The 15,073-nt window shown below is 36.4% G+C and overlaps 1 protein-coding gene across 4 annotated transcripts in view; it reads left to right on the top strand.

Moving 5' to 3' along the window:
* gramd4 (GRAM domain containing 4) overlaps window positions 1–15,073 on the top strand; it is a 74,185-nt gene that overhangs the window by 13,997 nt on the left and 45,115 nt on the right. For 2 of the 4 annotated variants that reach the window (XM_031898999.1, XM_031898998.1), the window contains exon 2: window positions 11,951–12,158. In XM_031898999.1, coding sequence (XP_031754859.1) covers window positions 11,997–12,158 — 162 coding nt within the window. In that variant the 5' untranslated portion in view covers window positions 11,951–11,996. Of the gene's footprint in view, window positions 1–2,491; window positions 2,515–11,790; window positions 11,875–11,950; window positions 12,159–15,073 lie in introns of those variants that run through there. The other 2 variants (XM_002932190.5, XM_031899000.1) reach the window with 2 other exon arrangements.

The raw sequence follows: 15,073 nt of genomic DNA, 5'->3' as shown, positions 1-15,073 counted from the left end.
GTCAGTGTCCAACAGTTCTTGTGCAATTGGACCATAGATTAATCAGCCAAATTTCATTACAGGTACCCTATGCATGGGCCAGTGATTATATTGTTGTGTTTAATGCATGTATACAAATGATGAAAATATCATAAAAGAATAAAAAACAGCAGCCATGCACAATAATCCCCAAACTATAATATTCATTCATTTGTTTTGCTTGTCAAATCCTCTTGAACTGTACTCTATATTCTGAGTGTTTAAAATTACTGTTGGATTGTTTCACCATGACTGTAATGCTGCGATTTCTCCTGCAAAATGAATGAACAATGCAAATTTGTCATTATGCTTATATATATATATATAGATATATAGATATATAAAATATATAGATTTGGGGTAAACCACATTTTTCTCACTAATTAAACATTGTTCAACTAAATTAAAAACGTCTATGGTGTAGTAATACTTAAACCACATTTCTACATAAGGTACAATAGACCTTAAAAAAAAAAAAGTAAAGAAAATTGCTTTTGGGTGTATGAAGTAATTAAAATGTAAAGGCTCCCCCTTAGAAATGGAGCAGCTTTTAATGCAAGTGCTGTGGTAAACGTTTCTGACTTGCAACAACAAAGCCTTGAGTTCATTTCTAATCATATCACTATCCGTGAGTAAAAAGTACAAACTTTACACAAAGTCCAAATATAATATGACAGAAAATCCAAATAAAATATAGACAAAATACTACCAAGCCCGTTTTGGCTGATTCTGTCGATATCCCTCCTATTTATTAGTAAGAGATAATTTCCTAACACCCTCAGAGTAATGGGACTAGTTTTGTGTGCAAAAAATATTTCACCTAGCAATCTCATAGTATCTGCTAGCCTTTCTGTGTTCTACTTAATTTATTCCCTTAGGTCTGGCATGGGCCAACACTTAGGTAGGGATTCCCATAAACTCTTCATTTTGTCAGGCAGGCACTCTCAGTATAGGCATAATTAGATTAAAGTCTAATTAATTACACTGGCCAATCAAGAAGCCTGAAAGCCTGGCTAGTGAGTCTACAGGAGAGCTCTGACTGAGAGACATAGGTGTCTGTGAACCCAACATACAGGAATCTATGTGACTGTACACAAACAGTTCCCTGTGCAAAGGTCTGTAATATTGCTGCAATTGATGTGTCACTATCACTGGTATGAAGGAAGTCTCTTTTATACAGTCATGGCCAAAATTGTTGGCATCCCAGAAATTCTTCCAGAAAATCAAGTATTTCTCACAGAAAAGTATTGCAGTAACACATGTTTTGCTATACACATGTTTATTCCTTTTGTGTGTATTGGAACAGAACAAAAAAGGGAGGAAAAAAAGTAAATTGGACATAATGTCACACAAAACTCCAAAAATGGGCTGGACAAAATTATTGGCACCCTTTCAACCTTGTGGATAAATAAGATTGTTTCAAACATGTGATGTACCTTTAAACTCACCTGGGGCAAGTAACCGGTGTGGGCAATATAAAAATCACACCTGAAAGCAGATAAGAAGAAGTTCACTTAGTCTTTGCATTGTGTGTCTGTGTGTTCCACACTAAGCATGGACAACAGAAAGAGGAGAAGAGAACTGTCTGAGGAACCAAAATTGTGGAAAAATATCAACAATCTCAAGGTTACAAGTCCATCTCCAGAGATCTACATTCACCTTTGTCCACAGTGCTCAACATTATCAAGAAGTTTGCAACCCATGGCACTGTAGCTAATCTTCCTGGGCGTGGACGGAACAGAAAAATTCATGAAAGGTTGCAAGGCAGGATAGTCCGGATGGTGGATAAGCAGCCCCAAACAAGTTCCAAAGAAATTCAAGCTGTCCTGCAGGTTTAGGGAGCATCAGTGTCAGTGTGAACTATCCGTCGACATTTAAATGAAATGAAACTCTTTGACAGGAGACCCAGGAGGACCCCACTGCTGACAAAGAGACATAAAAAAGCAAGACTACAGTTTGCCAAAATGTACTTGAGTAAGCCACAATCCTTCTGGGAAAACGTCTTGTGGACAGATGAGACCAAGATAGAGCTTTTTGGTAAAGCACATCATACTGCTGTTTCCTGGAAATGGAATGAGGCGTACAAAGAAAAGAACACAGTACCTACAGTGAAATATGGTGGAGGTTCAATGATGTTTTGGGGTTGTTTTGCTGCCTCTGGCACTGGGTGCCTTGAATGTGTGCAATGCATCATGAAATCTGAGGATTACCAAAGGATTTTGGGTCGCACTGTACAGCCCAGTGTCAGAAAGCTGGGTTTGCATCCAAGATATTGGGTCTTCCAGCAGGACAATGACCCCAAACATACGTCAAAAAGCACCCAGAAATGGATGGCAACAAAGTGCAGGACAGTTCTGAAGTGGCCAGCAGTGAGTCCAGATCTAAATCCCATTGAACATCTGTGGATAGATCTTAAAATTGCTGTTGGGAAAAGGCGCCCTTCCAATAAGAGAGACCTGGAGCAGTTTGCAAAGGAAGAGTGGTCGAAAATTCCCGGTGAGAGGTGTAAGAAGCTTATTGATGATTATAGGAAGCCATTGATTTCAGTTATTTTTTCCAAAGGGTGTGCAACCAAATATTAAGTTAAGGGTGCCAATAATTTTGTCCAGCCCATTTTTGGAGTTTTGTGTGACATTATGTCCAATTTGCTTTTTTTCTTCCCTTTTTTGTTCTGTTCCAATACACACAAAGGGAATAGACGTGTATAGCAAAACATGTGTTACTGCAATACTTTTCTGTGAGAAATACAGGGAATTAAACATATGTGCAGTATGAAGCAAGGAGGGAAAGGAGGGGAGAATACCTTTTTAGAGATGGCTGCCTGTTCTAGAAAATGTGAAGTAAGTGTGACTGAGTAAATATTTGATTAGGTGAGCCAAAAGTGTGGCGTTTTTACTAAACAATAGGAGGACTATTGGGCAGTATGCTTTTTAAATTTTGACTTGCATTCTTCTTTAAGGGCAAAGGCACACAAAGCATATCCAATGATTCTCTCTGCCTGATGATTTTAATTATGTAGAGAGAAGCTCTAATCAGTGGCTTCATGTATCTGCACTAAATGGAACAGCTTCCTTCTAAGTGCAGCTACTAGAAGCTGAGATTGGCCTGAAAAACGTGAAAGCAGGCATTTTCAGGCAAATCTCTGCTCTGAGAAAAACTCGACTTGCACCCAACACTAACCCGCCTGCTCACAACCCCAACCCTACCCAATCGGCTTCTGTCCTGTAAAGAGGCTGCCGGCAGTGTTAGGTCGCAGGGGCTGGAGAGCCAGCGGAAGAGTTCAACCCGACCTGCCCGCAAATGATGTGCTGAGGTTGGCCCGAATCTGTTCAACCCGGGGGTACCGGGTAGCCCACACATCACTACTATGTAGCCACACACACTTTTCAATGCAGGTACAGAAGGAGGATCTGCTTCTCTCCATCTGATTCAAATCTGCTGGCGGAGAGAAGTGTTTGATAGTCTTCATGTGCCTTTGCCCTAAGAATACTAACTAATTACTTGTGAGATATTACGTCAGACTGTTCTGTCACGTTATTCTAACAACTCGGAAATGCAAAACCCAAACCAAAGGTTACTGGGGGCTATTAGGGCACTTGACCCCAAATATCTATTTAGATATTTTCAGTTGAGACATGCTTTTAACACCCAATTTTCTTTTTGAGACCAGACATCATTCTCCTCAATTATAGAAGGAATATGTTATACTAAAAAGCCCCTGGTTAATACCACATGCTGATCTCCAAAGGCCCAAAATCATTTGAAACCTTCAAAAACCTGTTGGGCAGTTTACCAGAGCTGACTCCAGATGACTCGAAGGAAGAAAATGAAAACTCTTTAAATCTTCTCATCTCAACGATGCTCATTCCATACAAAATCATGCAACTTTACAATAGTACAATAATTCAAATTCTTTATATTATGAGTAGACAGTCTGCTGATGCATGTCTCTGCTGCAATACTCTGGCCACTAACTTTTGCTGCATGATGTGATAAAAGTTTTTTTCACCTTTAATATGTCTCCTGGATGTCATAGACAAGCTTATTATGACACTATAACATATTTTGTTCTATACTGTTTTGAACTGGAAACAAGTTTGAACCCCATCCAGTGCATGGCCATGTTAAGTAAAACATTTAGCTTTATGGACTGGACTTTATCTGCCTGAAGGTCAGCTTATTTCAATTGCTTAGGAAGACTTGCAGTAGTAGAAAAAAAGAGAATACTAACTAATAGATTTGTGATATGCAAGCTTTGTTTTTTTACTTTTAATTTAACTTCTTGGGATTTTAAATGTCTCACTCTGTCTTTTATAAAAGCTTTTATTACACTTCAGTACTGGCAACATGTGGAAGTAGTGTGGCATATGCTTTGTTTTTTAGCTTTACATTTCCAGATTCCAATGTAAATATTGACTATATCAAGATTTTAGAAATGGTCAGTAGGGGTCTGAATATAAATTAGTGGTTATCCTCTTGGATTATGCCAGAAAAATCTCTAAAAATACAACTATATTGAAGCCATGGTATAAGGCCTAAGTAAATGTATTATTTCTGGTGGACTTGAACTAAGGTTGTACACTTTTTAATTTATAGTTATAATGTGAGTTTTCCATTGTACATGTTCATTTAAGATAGGCTTCCTATGTGGCCCAGCTGAATTTTGATGACAAATTTATGACCATTTGCCTGTAGAGAGTAAAGGTGGCCATACATGGGCCAGTTGTATCTGCCGATATCGGTCCCTTGGACCAATTCAGCAGCTTATCGCCCTTGTAGGGGCAGGAAAGATGGGCATGCCTGACCAATATCTGTCCTGAAAGTGGCCAGATATCGATTGGGCAGGTTAAAAGATTTAGGCTCGTTGATGCGGTCCCCGAGCCGACTGCAGCCATTGCCCCTGTTATAGTTCAATCGTTTGGCCCTGGAATTAGCCTACATTTGCCCGATATCGCCCACCCGTACATCATGTATGTATGTCATAGTAGGGTGGAGGCAATCTGATCATCTTTTGTTTTTCTTTTTTCTATGTTTTTGCTGTTTAAACAAGCTAATTCTTTATTGGCTTTCTTTTCTGGGCTTTGTATTACTACGTGGCGGTATTATATTTTTTGTGCACGTATACTTTTTAAAATCGATTTTTGAATTAATTTATAGTAGTATGTCATATTTTACAAAATTTTTGTTTCTGTAATGGTATAGTATTGAAAATAAGTAAAACATATTTTAAGACTAAAATATAATGTAAAAAAATAAAGCTTTAATAAATAATCCTTTCAGTTTAAAAATGTATAGAACTGTACAATCTTTTATAATATATTTGCCTCCCCCAGACATATATCCTCTGCTTTTAATGCTGTTCATTTAATTGTTTGATAAATATAGCAATTCCACCCAATCACTACTGGAAGAAGGCAGTTTGAGATATGGATTCATACATCAGAATCTACTGCATGTCTTGGCGTGGCCACACCAGTTAAACACAGTCTTAAAGGAACAGTAACACCAAAAAATGAAAGTGTATAAAAGTAACTAAAATATAATGTGCTGCTGCCCTGCACTGGTAAAAGTTGTGTGTTTACTTCAGAAAGTCTACTATAATTTATATAAATAAGCTACTATGTAGCCATGGAGGCAGCCATTCAAAGGAGAAAAGGCACAGGCACATAGCAGATAACAGATAAAACACTATTGTATTCTACAGAACTTGTCTGTTTGCTATATAACCTGTGCCTTTTCTCCTTTCTTCCAGCTTGAATGGCTGCCCCCGTGGCTACACAGCAGCTTATTATATAAATTATAGTAGTGCTACTGTAGCAAACACACCAGTTTTACCAGCGCAGGGCAACAGTGCATTATATTTTTATTACTTGAAAGCTCTTTAATTTTTTGGTGTTACTGTTCCTTTAAGGGTCTGTTGCTAGTGCTGCATTGTTGCTGCACTAGCAACAGACATCCATTTTGTGTATGAATGTGTACTATTTCTAGGAATGGACTGATTGCAGTTTAGCTGATAAATTTCTGTTTACAAATCCTATATCATTATTGTGGGGGACAGCTTTATTATAACTTGACTCAATTGTCAGGTTATGTAGCTGCATTTTTCTGCCTATAAGGAGTTCAGAATTCAAATGCAAAATAGTTTGGTTTCAAGCCCACAGATTAAGAATGCCTGTAATAAAATGGTTGTGTTATTTGTTTATGCAGAATACATTTGTAACTAAATGCAGAAATCCCAGTAATACCAAAGGGTTCACAAACAATTCAGACAAATAACACAAACAATACTTCTTCTTGATTGTTCACAATGTTTAAACGTTTAGGGCGAAGACCGTTCAGGCTTGAAAAGTATGTGAACCTATATTTAGTTACTGGTACAAACTGCTTTAGCAGCAGTAACCTCTACTAAACATTTCCTTAAGCTGTAGATCCGATTTGAACAAAGGCTGGAATTTATGCAACATTCCTCCACACAAAATAATGAACAGTTCTTCAGATTAGTTTCCATCACCTTGGTCATTTTAGTACTGTATAGATAGATTGATAGATTACATTTCTTTCTTGTAATATATACCTGTTTGACTGTATAACATCTGGGGCAACATCCAGTATATTGGGTTGTATTTATTTCACATCAGATTAATGCCTAAAATTATAATAGATTTATACTGTATTTCTCATGCGACGTGAACAGGGCAAATTCAAGTGACAATGGATTTTCTTGTTTGAAAAATCATGTTCTTTTTAAAGCTACCTAATATCTTTTAACAGAACGTTACACATTAACTTTAAACAAAATCATAGCACTTTTGAATTAATATGCCTGATTTTAGATTTAGACATTACTGGGTTAGTGTTAACCTAATATAAATGGTATTTGATTTTTTGGTATGTACCTTATTTTGTGTTTGGAACTTGCAAATGTGCAGAATATAACTGCTCAGTTAGTTTGCATTTGAATCTGACCTGCATGCTCACAAACTAACTGACAGTTAAGTCCCATGTGACCCCCCTAAAGTCACTGACTAACTAAGAGCTTAGAAAGCCTTTATTTTTGCCTATTAAAAGAAAACACAATTCTAAGCAGCTTTACAATATTTTTATTAAATTTGTAAAAAATTGTAGCACTTTAAAAGTTATTTGTATATATAATTGCTATTAAAAGCAGCAGTCTTTGCCTGTCCTTTTCTATTCTCTGCCCTGGTGGCTCTGACTGTTGAAACAATGTAACACAAAGCAGCAGATTGACAGACTTGACTTGCTGGAAGAGACTGACATTTGCAACATTGTTTAAAATGTAACCAATAGAAGTTCAGCAAATGCTGCTTTCAATAGCAATGTACACATAACTTTTAAAGTGCTACAATTTTTTTAATTATTTTATATTGGAAAATTGCTTAGAATTATGTTTTCTTTTATTATGCAAAACATTATTTTTGGGGTTGACGTGTCCTTTAAGCTTTTTTCCATTAAAAAAAAAAAAAAAATTAAGATTCTTCCATTTCTACCCATATTTACTCACCCAATGTTCTCCCCAGAAAAAAGTATCATGCATGGAAAAAATGTCTTAGAAGTGGAAATTCAACAACTGAAGAGCTACTTGGCTGCAGAAACCTGCCTTAAAGGAACAGTAACACCAAAAAATGAAAGTGTATAAAAGTAACTAAAATATAATATGCTGCTGCCCTGCACTGGTAAAAGTTGTGTGTTTACTTCAGAAAGTCTACTATAATTTATATAAATAAGCTGCTATGTAGCCATGGAGGCAGCCATTCAAAGGAGAAAAGGCACAGGCACATAGCAGATAACAGATAAAACACTATTGTATTCTACAGAACTTCTCTGTTATCTGCTATGTAACCTGTGCCTTTTCTCCTTTTTTCCAGCTTGAATGGCTGCCCCCGTGGCTACACAGCAGCTTATTATATCAATTATAGTAGGGTTACACACCAGTTTTACCAGTGTAGGGCAACAGTGCATTATATTTTTATTACTTTAAAGTTCTTTCATTTTTTGGTGTTACTGTTCCTTTAAAGCTACACATTTGCTTAACTGAAATGAGCTGCTGCTGCTGCCAGTTAAACTTTTTGTTACTTTTCTCAAGTGTGCTGCATAACAGAAAACCTATATGGGCTAGTAAATCTTGGTCGATAGATAAGTGTTTAAGTGTTTCGTTTGATGTATGAAAAGCTAATGCTAGAATCCAAGATTATTGTTCTGCAGAACATTTGGAAAAAAACAACATGTTTTGCAGACATCACACATATTTCTCGTTACTTAGAAGCATTTTCTAAGGGAAATGGCAATTGTTATTGTTAAGATCTCCCCTTTGTTAGTATTTCGTGAGAAATGGCCCTATTTCTTCTTTTTCCTGTTTCACAATGTCCTTCAGTGAAAATGTACCAAAGTTCATGTGGATTTGAGAAGTTTCTGTAATGCAGAATGGAATGTTACAGACGGTATTTGTGAAGCCTTTATACTAATCTTTAAATAAACCATTAGGAATAAATAACCCAATTCTCCATTTACTTAATTTAAATACTTGCTGTGTCATTCACAACATTTAGCTACTAATCAGACTCCCTATTTATTTTCTGTTCTCTCTTCAGTCCATTTAAAATGCTGCTGCCCAATTTCTGTCAGTCTTTTGAACTGGCTAAGTTACTACCAAGATCTAATTTACCCAATGCTAATTTATAAACATCTTACATATTGGCCATCTTCACTATCCCTTCTGTCCTCACAAAACCATCATATCTCCACACCAACTTTGCCCAAAATGTTATGGCATACTGGACAAAGCACATTATATTACAGAAGGCATGCATTTCTTCAAAATAAACTTCTGAGAGCAGGATAAATTACACTCCTACAAGTTACCCTCCACTTCTGTTCATGCCTGTTGTTTAGCATTACAGAAAAAGCTCACTACTTTCAAACAACGATATGACTGGGGTTATTTCTGAGCAAACCACAATATCACCAGGGTTATTTCTGAGCGCACAACAATATCACGGGGTTATTTCTGAGCACTTTGATAAATTACTCTCCTACAAGTTACCCTAGCCGCCACTTCTGTTCATGCCTGTGGTTGAGCATTACAGAAAAAGCTTACTACTTTTAAACAACAATATCACCGGGGTTATTTCTGAGCACTTTGTCTTTATCTAATATGGAGGTAGAAACAATAGGGATTCTACCTCTACCTGCCAATTCAGCTGTAAACGCAGATTTTGCTTGGGCACCTTCAACAGCGGCCGATCAGAATATTTTGTCCCGGCAAGACAACAGATATCCGAAACTTTTGCGACACCAGTTATTACGTCGCTCCGCCATACACGCACCGAATATTGTATGAAACAAGGTTTCCTATAATAGTATCGGTACTTGCGTGGCCAGCTTTAGCCTGAGACATGGACGGCTCATCATTTATATTTTAACAAACTTACAGAAGTAAAAGGTGTATTTTTCAACACAAGACCTATTTGTTGTGCTTATGTTGGACAAAGTTTAATTTATGTGTATGCTGCCCCTTAAATTTATAATAAAGTTATCAGTTTGGTAAGTAATTTATCAATTTTTTATTACTGCTGAAAGTGAGAATTTTAGATTTTCGGTTCAATAAATTCTAATTGAAAGTACATATCTCACAGCTGGTCCTTGCATTAAGTACTACATCACTCAACTGCTGACAGTGTTGGATTACCTAAGATAAACTCATAGTACTTTTGTAGACTTAGTGATTTGTTGTGACTGTAAAAAAAACATGACTTAACAGTTCATTTTACTATAAAGGAGTCAGCTTGCAAGGACCTTTTTCCCTGTACTGTGGAAACATAGTTAGTATGCCAATCGAATTGCTTTTGATTATGTTGCTAGAATGTGACCGTAGCTGCAGTAAGTTTGATTCTAGCCCTTTGTTCAAGAAAGGCCCTTACGGTATGCTATGACATTACCCTAATAGGAGCCACAATGTTAGTTTTCTTTCACATAATAATGTATCTTAAAGTAAACATTAACAATTTCTCAAAATGACTGTCAGTAACTGTTTAAGAACTATAACGGTTTTTAAAAGGGAAGTTAACCCTCAGGTAAAAAATATGACTTGATCGATTGCATGCTATTTTTTATTATTTACAGTTTTTCTTAAATATAAGTTTCAAAAATGAATGTTTTACTTTTTACCCCCGCTCATGTTTCTTTTAGCAGCTAAGTATGCCAGATAATCTACCTTCTATATAATTTGATATGTTTTGCAGCAACATCAAAAATATGGCAGAAACTAATGTATCAATTGATGTATCAAATAACAGTTTAGAAGGATAGCAGCCTAGTTTGCAGAGCTTGTAGGAAAGGGAAGAATATTACATGTAAATATAAAAAGCAACTGAACTTTGTGAAGGTATTCTGACCCATTAAAGGAACAGTAACACCAAAAAATGAAAGTGTATAAAAGTAACTAAAATATAATGTGCTGCTGCCCTGCTCTGGTAAAAGTTGTGTGTTTACTTCAGAAAGTCTACTATAATTTATATAAATAAGCTGCTATGTAGCCATGGAGGCAGCCATTCAAAGGAGAAAAGGCACAGGCACATAGCAGATAACAGATAAAACACTATTGTATTCTACAGAGCTTATCTGTTATTTGCTATGTAACCTGTGCCTTTTCTCCTTTTTTCCAGCTTGAATGGCTGCCCCCGTGGCTACACAGCAGCTTATTATATAAATTATATTAGTGTTACTGTAGCAAACACACCAGTTTTACCAGTGCAGGGCAACAGTGCATTATATTTTTATTACTTTAAAGCTGTTTCATTTTTTGGTGTTACTGTTCCTTTAAAGGAACAGTAACACCACAAAAAAAAGTGTATCAAAGCAATTCATACATATAATTCATACTGCTGTGTAGCCATGGGGTCAGCTATTCAAACTGAAAAAAGGAGAAAAAGCTCAGGTTGCATAACAGATAAGATTTGTAGAGTACAATGAGAATCTACACAGCTTATCTATTATGTGCTATGTAACCTGTGCCTTTTCTTCTTTTTCCAGCTTGAATTGCTATCCCCATGGCTACACAGCAACTTGTTTAAAGGAACAGTAACACCAAAAAATGAAATTGTATAAAAATAATTACGATATTAGGTACTGTTGCCCTGTGCTGGTACAGCTTGTGTGTTTGCCTCAGAAAGACTACTATAGTTTATATAAACAAGGCTGCTGTGTAGCCATGGGGGCAGCCATTCAAAGGAAAAAAGGCACAGGCACATAACAGATAACAGATAAAGCCCCATTATATTCTACAGAGCTTATCTGTTATCTGCTATGTAACCTGTGCCTTTTCTCCTTTTTTCCAGGTTGAATGGCTGCCCCCATGGCTACACAGCAGCTTATTTATATAAGCTATAGTACTGTTACTTTAGCAAATACACAACTTTACCTGTGCAGGGTAACAGTGCATTATATTTTAAATACTTTAATACACTTTCATTTTTGGTGTTACTGTTCCTTTAAAGGAAAAGTAACACTAAATCAACTGTAGTAGAGATTCTGATTACCAGATCAGTCCAATCCTACAGCATGCATAGAGGTGTTCCTGATGTAATCTAGTAAACCTATTATACATATTTTTCTGTTGAAACATTATCTATATGTTGGTGTGAGATTTCTCTTTAAAATTAAGTCACTGCTATAAGGAGGTTATTTATGATGCAGCTACATTTGCCTTTAGTTTAGGCACTTTGGTAACTGTTCTGTTTTCCATTAACATATCAGGAATCATCAGGAATACTGGAAGATTTGCCCTAATTTTGGAATAAGGTGTTATTTAAGGAATCAAGTTTGCAGCCCTGTTACATGGTATGGAGCATTGTATTTTGCTGCACATGTATTGTTTGATAGGTTTCTAAATATACCTCTTTTCTACACCTTGCAGGGAAATCAGTCATGTTAAAGTAAAACACAAAGGTGTGCTGCTTAACATGCTAAAAAGGCTGGACAAGATAAGGTTCAGAGGTCAGAAGCGAGACGAGTTTCTTGATTTAGCAGAGTCTCCAAATGCTTCCGACACAGAATGTGGAGATGAAAACCCCGTGAAAATACCTCGAACATCACTAAAAGATACTGAGGAGCTGAAGGACCCTGTGAGTTTTTTTACCAAATAGTAATCCAATATATTATTGGCTTTTTAAAAAAATCTTTATTTTTAATTGGGCCTTTGTGGGCTTTTGCAAACTTGGGGGATCACATGCCAAATTTGAAAAGATACTGTGCTGTGAGGGATGCAGATATGCAACTATTTACAAAAAAAAAAAGACCAAATCATTCAAAAATTAGGGAAAAAAGCAAAGTACGTGTTTATAAACTACATGAATGCATAACAGATGTTGGCTACATAAAATCCTGGAAAACTGATCTAGGCAGAAAGATATCAGAAAAAGAATAGTCACATATATGAGATAATCTTAGAAAAGGGCTCCATAAATACAATCTTATTGGAAGTGGGCTGCAAGGTCTTATCTCACTGGTACCCAACCCCAGCCCCAATAGCAAAAATGTATCCTGGCACTGAGTGGAAGTGTTTTAGCGACCAGTATTATCATACGAAATGAGGTTGCAGGAAAGATCAATATTGTAATGTGTATGGCCACTTTTACTTGTCACTGCTACAAAAATAGACAATGCTCATAATTATCTCTACATGTGTTTTAGCTGAAGCAAGTCTCATTGTCAATGGCAGGGTATTTTTGGGCGTTTTGTATCTGTGACAAGTAGCTGCCAATAAGTAGTTACAAAGCTATTCGGGCTGGGGTTAGGTACCAGCAAAATAATACTTTGCAGCCCATTTCCAGTAAGACTGTAGTAACTCTGTGTGTGTTTGCCCTTACAAAGGTGCTCTGGCATCTAGAGAAGTAACAGTTTGTTGTAACTTTTCTTTACTTTTGTTCACATTTTTTATTAATTTTTAGGTTTGTTTTTATTGATTTATTTGTTTTTCTTCCATTTTCTTTTTCTTTTTTCTGTGTAAAACAGCAAATCATGTAAGAAATAATATAAGATGTACAAAATTGGAATCAATGTCTGTCATAAACTTGTAATAACCAGTGAACATTCTCAAACAGCTATATTTATTCTACTTGTAAATATATTTGTAAAGGTGTGGGAAACATAACTATGTTGACCGGAAAATGCTTATTTGTGGAAAAACAATTAGAAATGAAAACTAGTGAAAATTGGCTAGTAATAGGACATTTTATAACCTAATTAAATTTAACTTAAAAATGGAGCTACCCCTTTAATGGGGTCATCTTTAGTTTTTGCAGATTCTGAGCTTTAGTATTGCTTAAAGGAAACATATGAGCTCTTTCAGCTGGGTTTATGGAGAAATCTAAACTTCCACAAATAAATATAAATGCATCTGCAAACATACCTGATTATACAGACTGAAAAAAACATTGAACTTGTTGGAGCAACTTCCAACATCCCCTAGGTAATGGCACATGGGGCGAATTGTCAGCCTGCGGAAAAGCCTCTACACTTCTAAAACCTTCTAGTTATGCCTGCACCCGGAAGCATTGAATCCATCCAGGTGCAGGCACATGCAGCCGGGATCCACCAACATACGCCAATTCTTCGTTGAGACTAAAAAGAGAGAGTTATCATGGTTTCCTTACTGTAGAATCAGGTATGTCTGTGTAGAAAAAATAATTAGAATGCATTTCTAATTATATCTAAAAGTTCAGATGTTTACCCACCATTTCTACATAAGCCCAGCTGAATGAGCTCATGTCAAAAAGGAGTATATTTTCTCTTTTTAGAGACAGTGTCCCCTTTTTCTCTCTCTTTTTTTTTTTTTTGTAAAGCAAAAAAGTATAGCTGTCTGTTATTCCAACTTATAACAGTGTTTGCTGAAATCCACTCTGCATCCGAGCCGATGCAATGGCTCTGGGTACAAGCATATCAAAAAGCTTCTAAAAGCGTAAGGGCAGACTCTTGTCCTCCTTTTATCCGCAGGCTGAGAATCTGCCACACGAGGCAGTATTCTAAGAAGTTATAACCAGCAAGGCAGTATATAAACAGCCAAACAAACATCTTTAAACTGCAAATTATCTTTAAGAATAACTTCCACCAAATCGTACAGTGGCCTCAATTGTTTCATTTTACCCCTCCCAGGACCTGGGCTTGACCATGAGCATATACTGCTTAACTTTATTTGTAGATGCTAAATTATAGACTTAATCGTTGTAGTGATGATTCACGGGTCCTGTGCAAGCCTGAGCAACACCACTAACACATAGGGCTAGGGCACACAGAGTATTGGCTCCGCTGCTCTCAACCTGCGTTTTTTCTTTCAGGCTACAAGAAGAGAATTTGTGCCCTTGCCCAGCTTTGTTGATCTGCACTTAAAAGTATAGCAGTTCCCTCTAGCAGGTCTCCATAGTCCCCAAATGAGTAGATCTTATGGAGCATGGACAATCATTTTAATAAAAAAATAGAATAAATATACAGAATATAAATATACACTTATACATTCACTTATATATTCACATATACAAGAGATGTGATAAGAGACACAGTAGGAAGATCTAAGAAATTGTAGATAGCTAGAGGAGAAATTTAGGAATTTAGGAATTGCAGAATGGAAAGTCAAAGTAACTGCCTGTCCCTCCTCTATGCCTGAGGCAGGAAAAGCTATTTGATTGACAGCTGAGCTTTCTGAACACCTTTAAAGCAGGTATGGATGTTATAATAAAAAAAATTGGGTACCTGAGTGACAGGCCCTTTTTAATTTAATGATGTAACTTGCAAGGACAAATTATGGAGTAGCCTCAGTTTTAAAAGACCTTTGTTGTATAACTCAAGACTATATTACCTTGTGTGCACAATTTTTAACTTAAAGTCATAGATTAAACTTCCACAGAGACGAACAGCTGATTTTTTTAACCACTCAATTGTTTCAAATCCTTTATGTGCAAGTGGGAGGAATGCACTATTGCAAAAATAACAAACCACAATTTAAAAGTGTGGAGCAGATCAATATACTTCTAAAATGTTAATT

The sequence above is a fragment of the Xenopus tropicalis genome, chromosome 3 (assembly GCF_000004195.4).
Source record: "Xenopus tropicalis strain Nigerian chromosome 3, UCB_Xtro_10.0, whole genome shotgun sequence".
Lineage (NCBI taxonomy): Eukaryota > Metazoa > Chordata > Amphibia > Anura > Pipidae > Xenopus > Xenopus tropicalis.
This window is presented reverse-complemented; position numbering and strand designations above follow the sequence as displayed.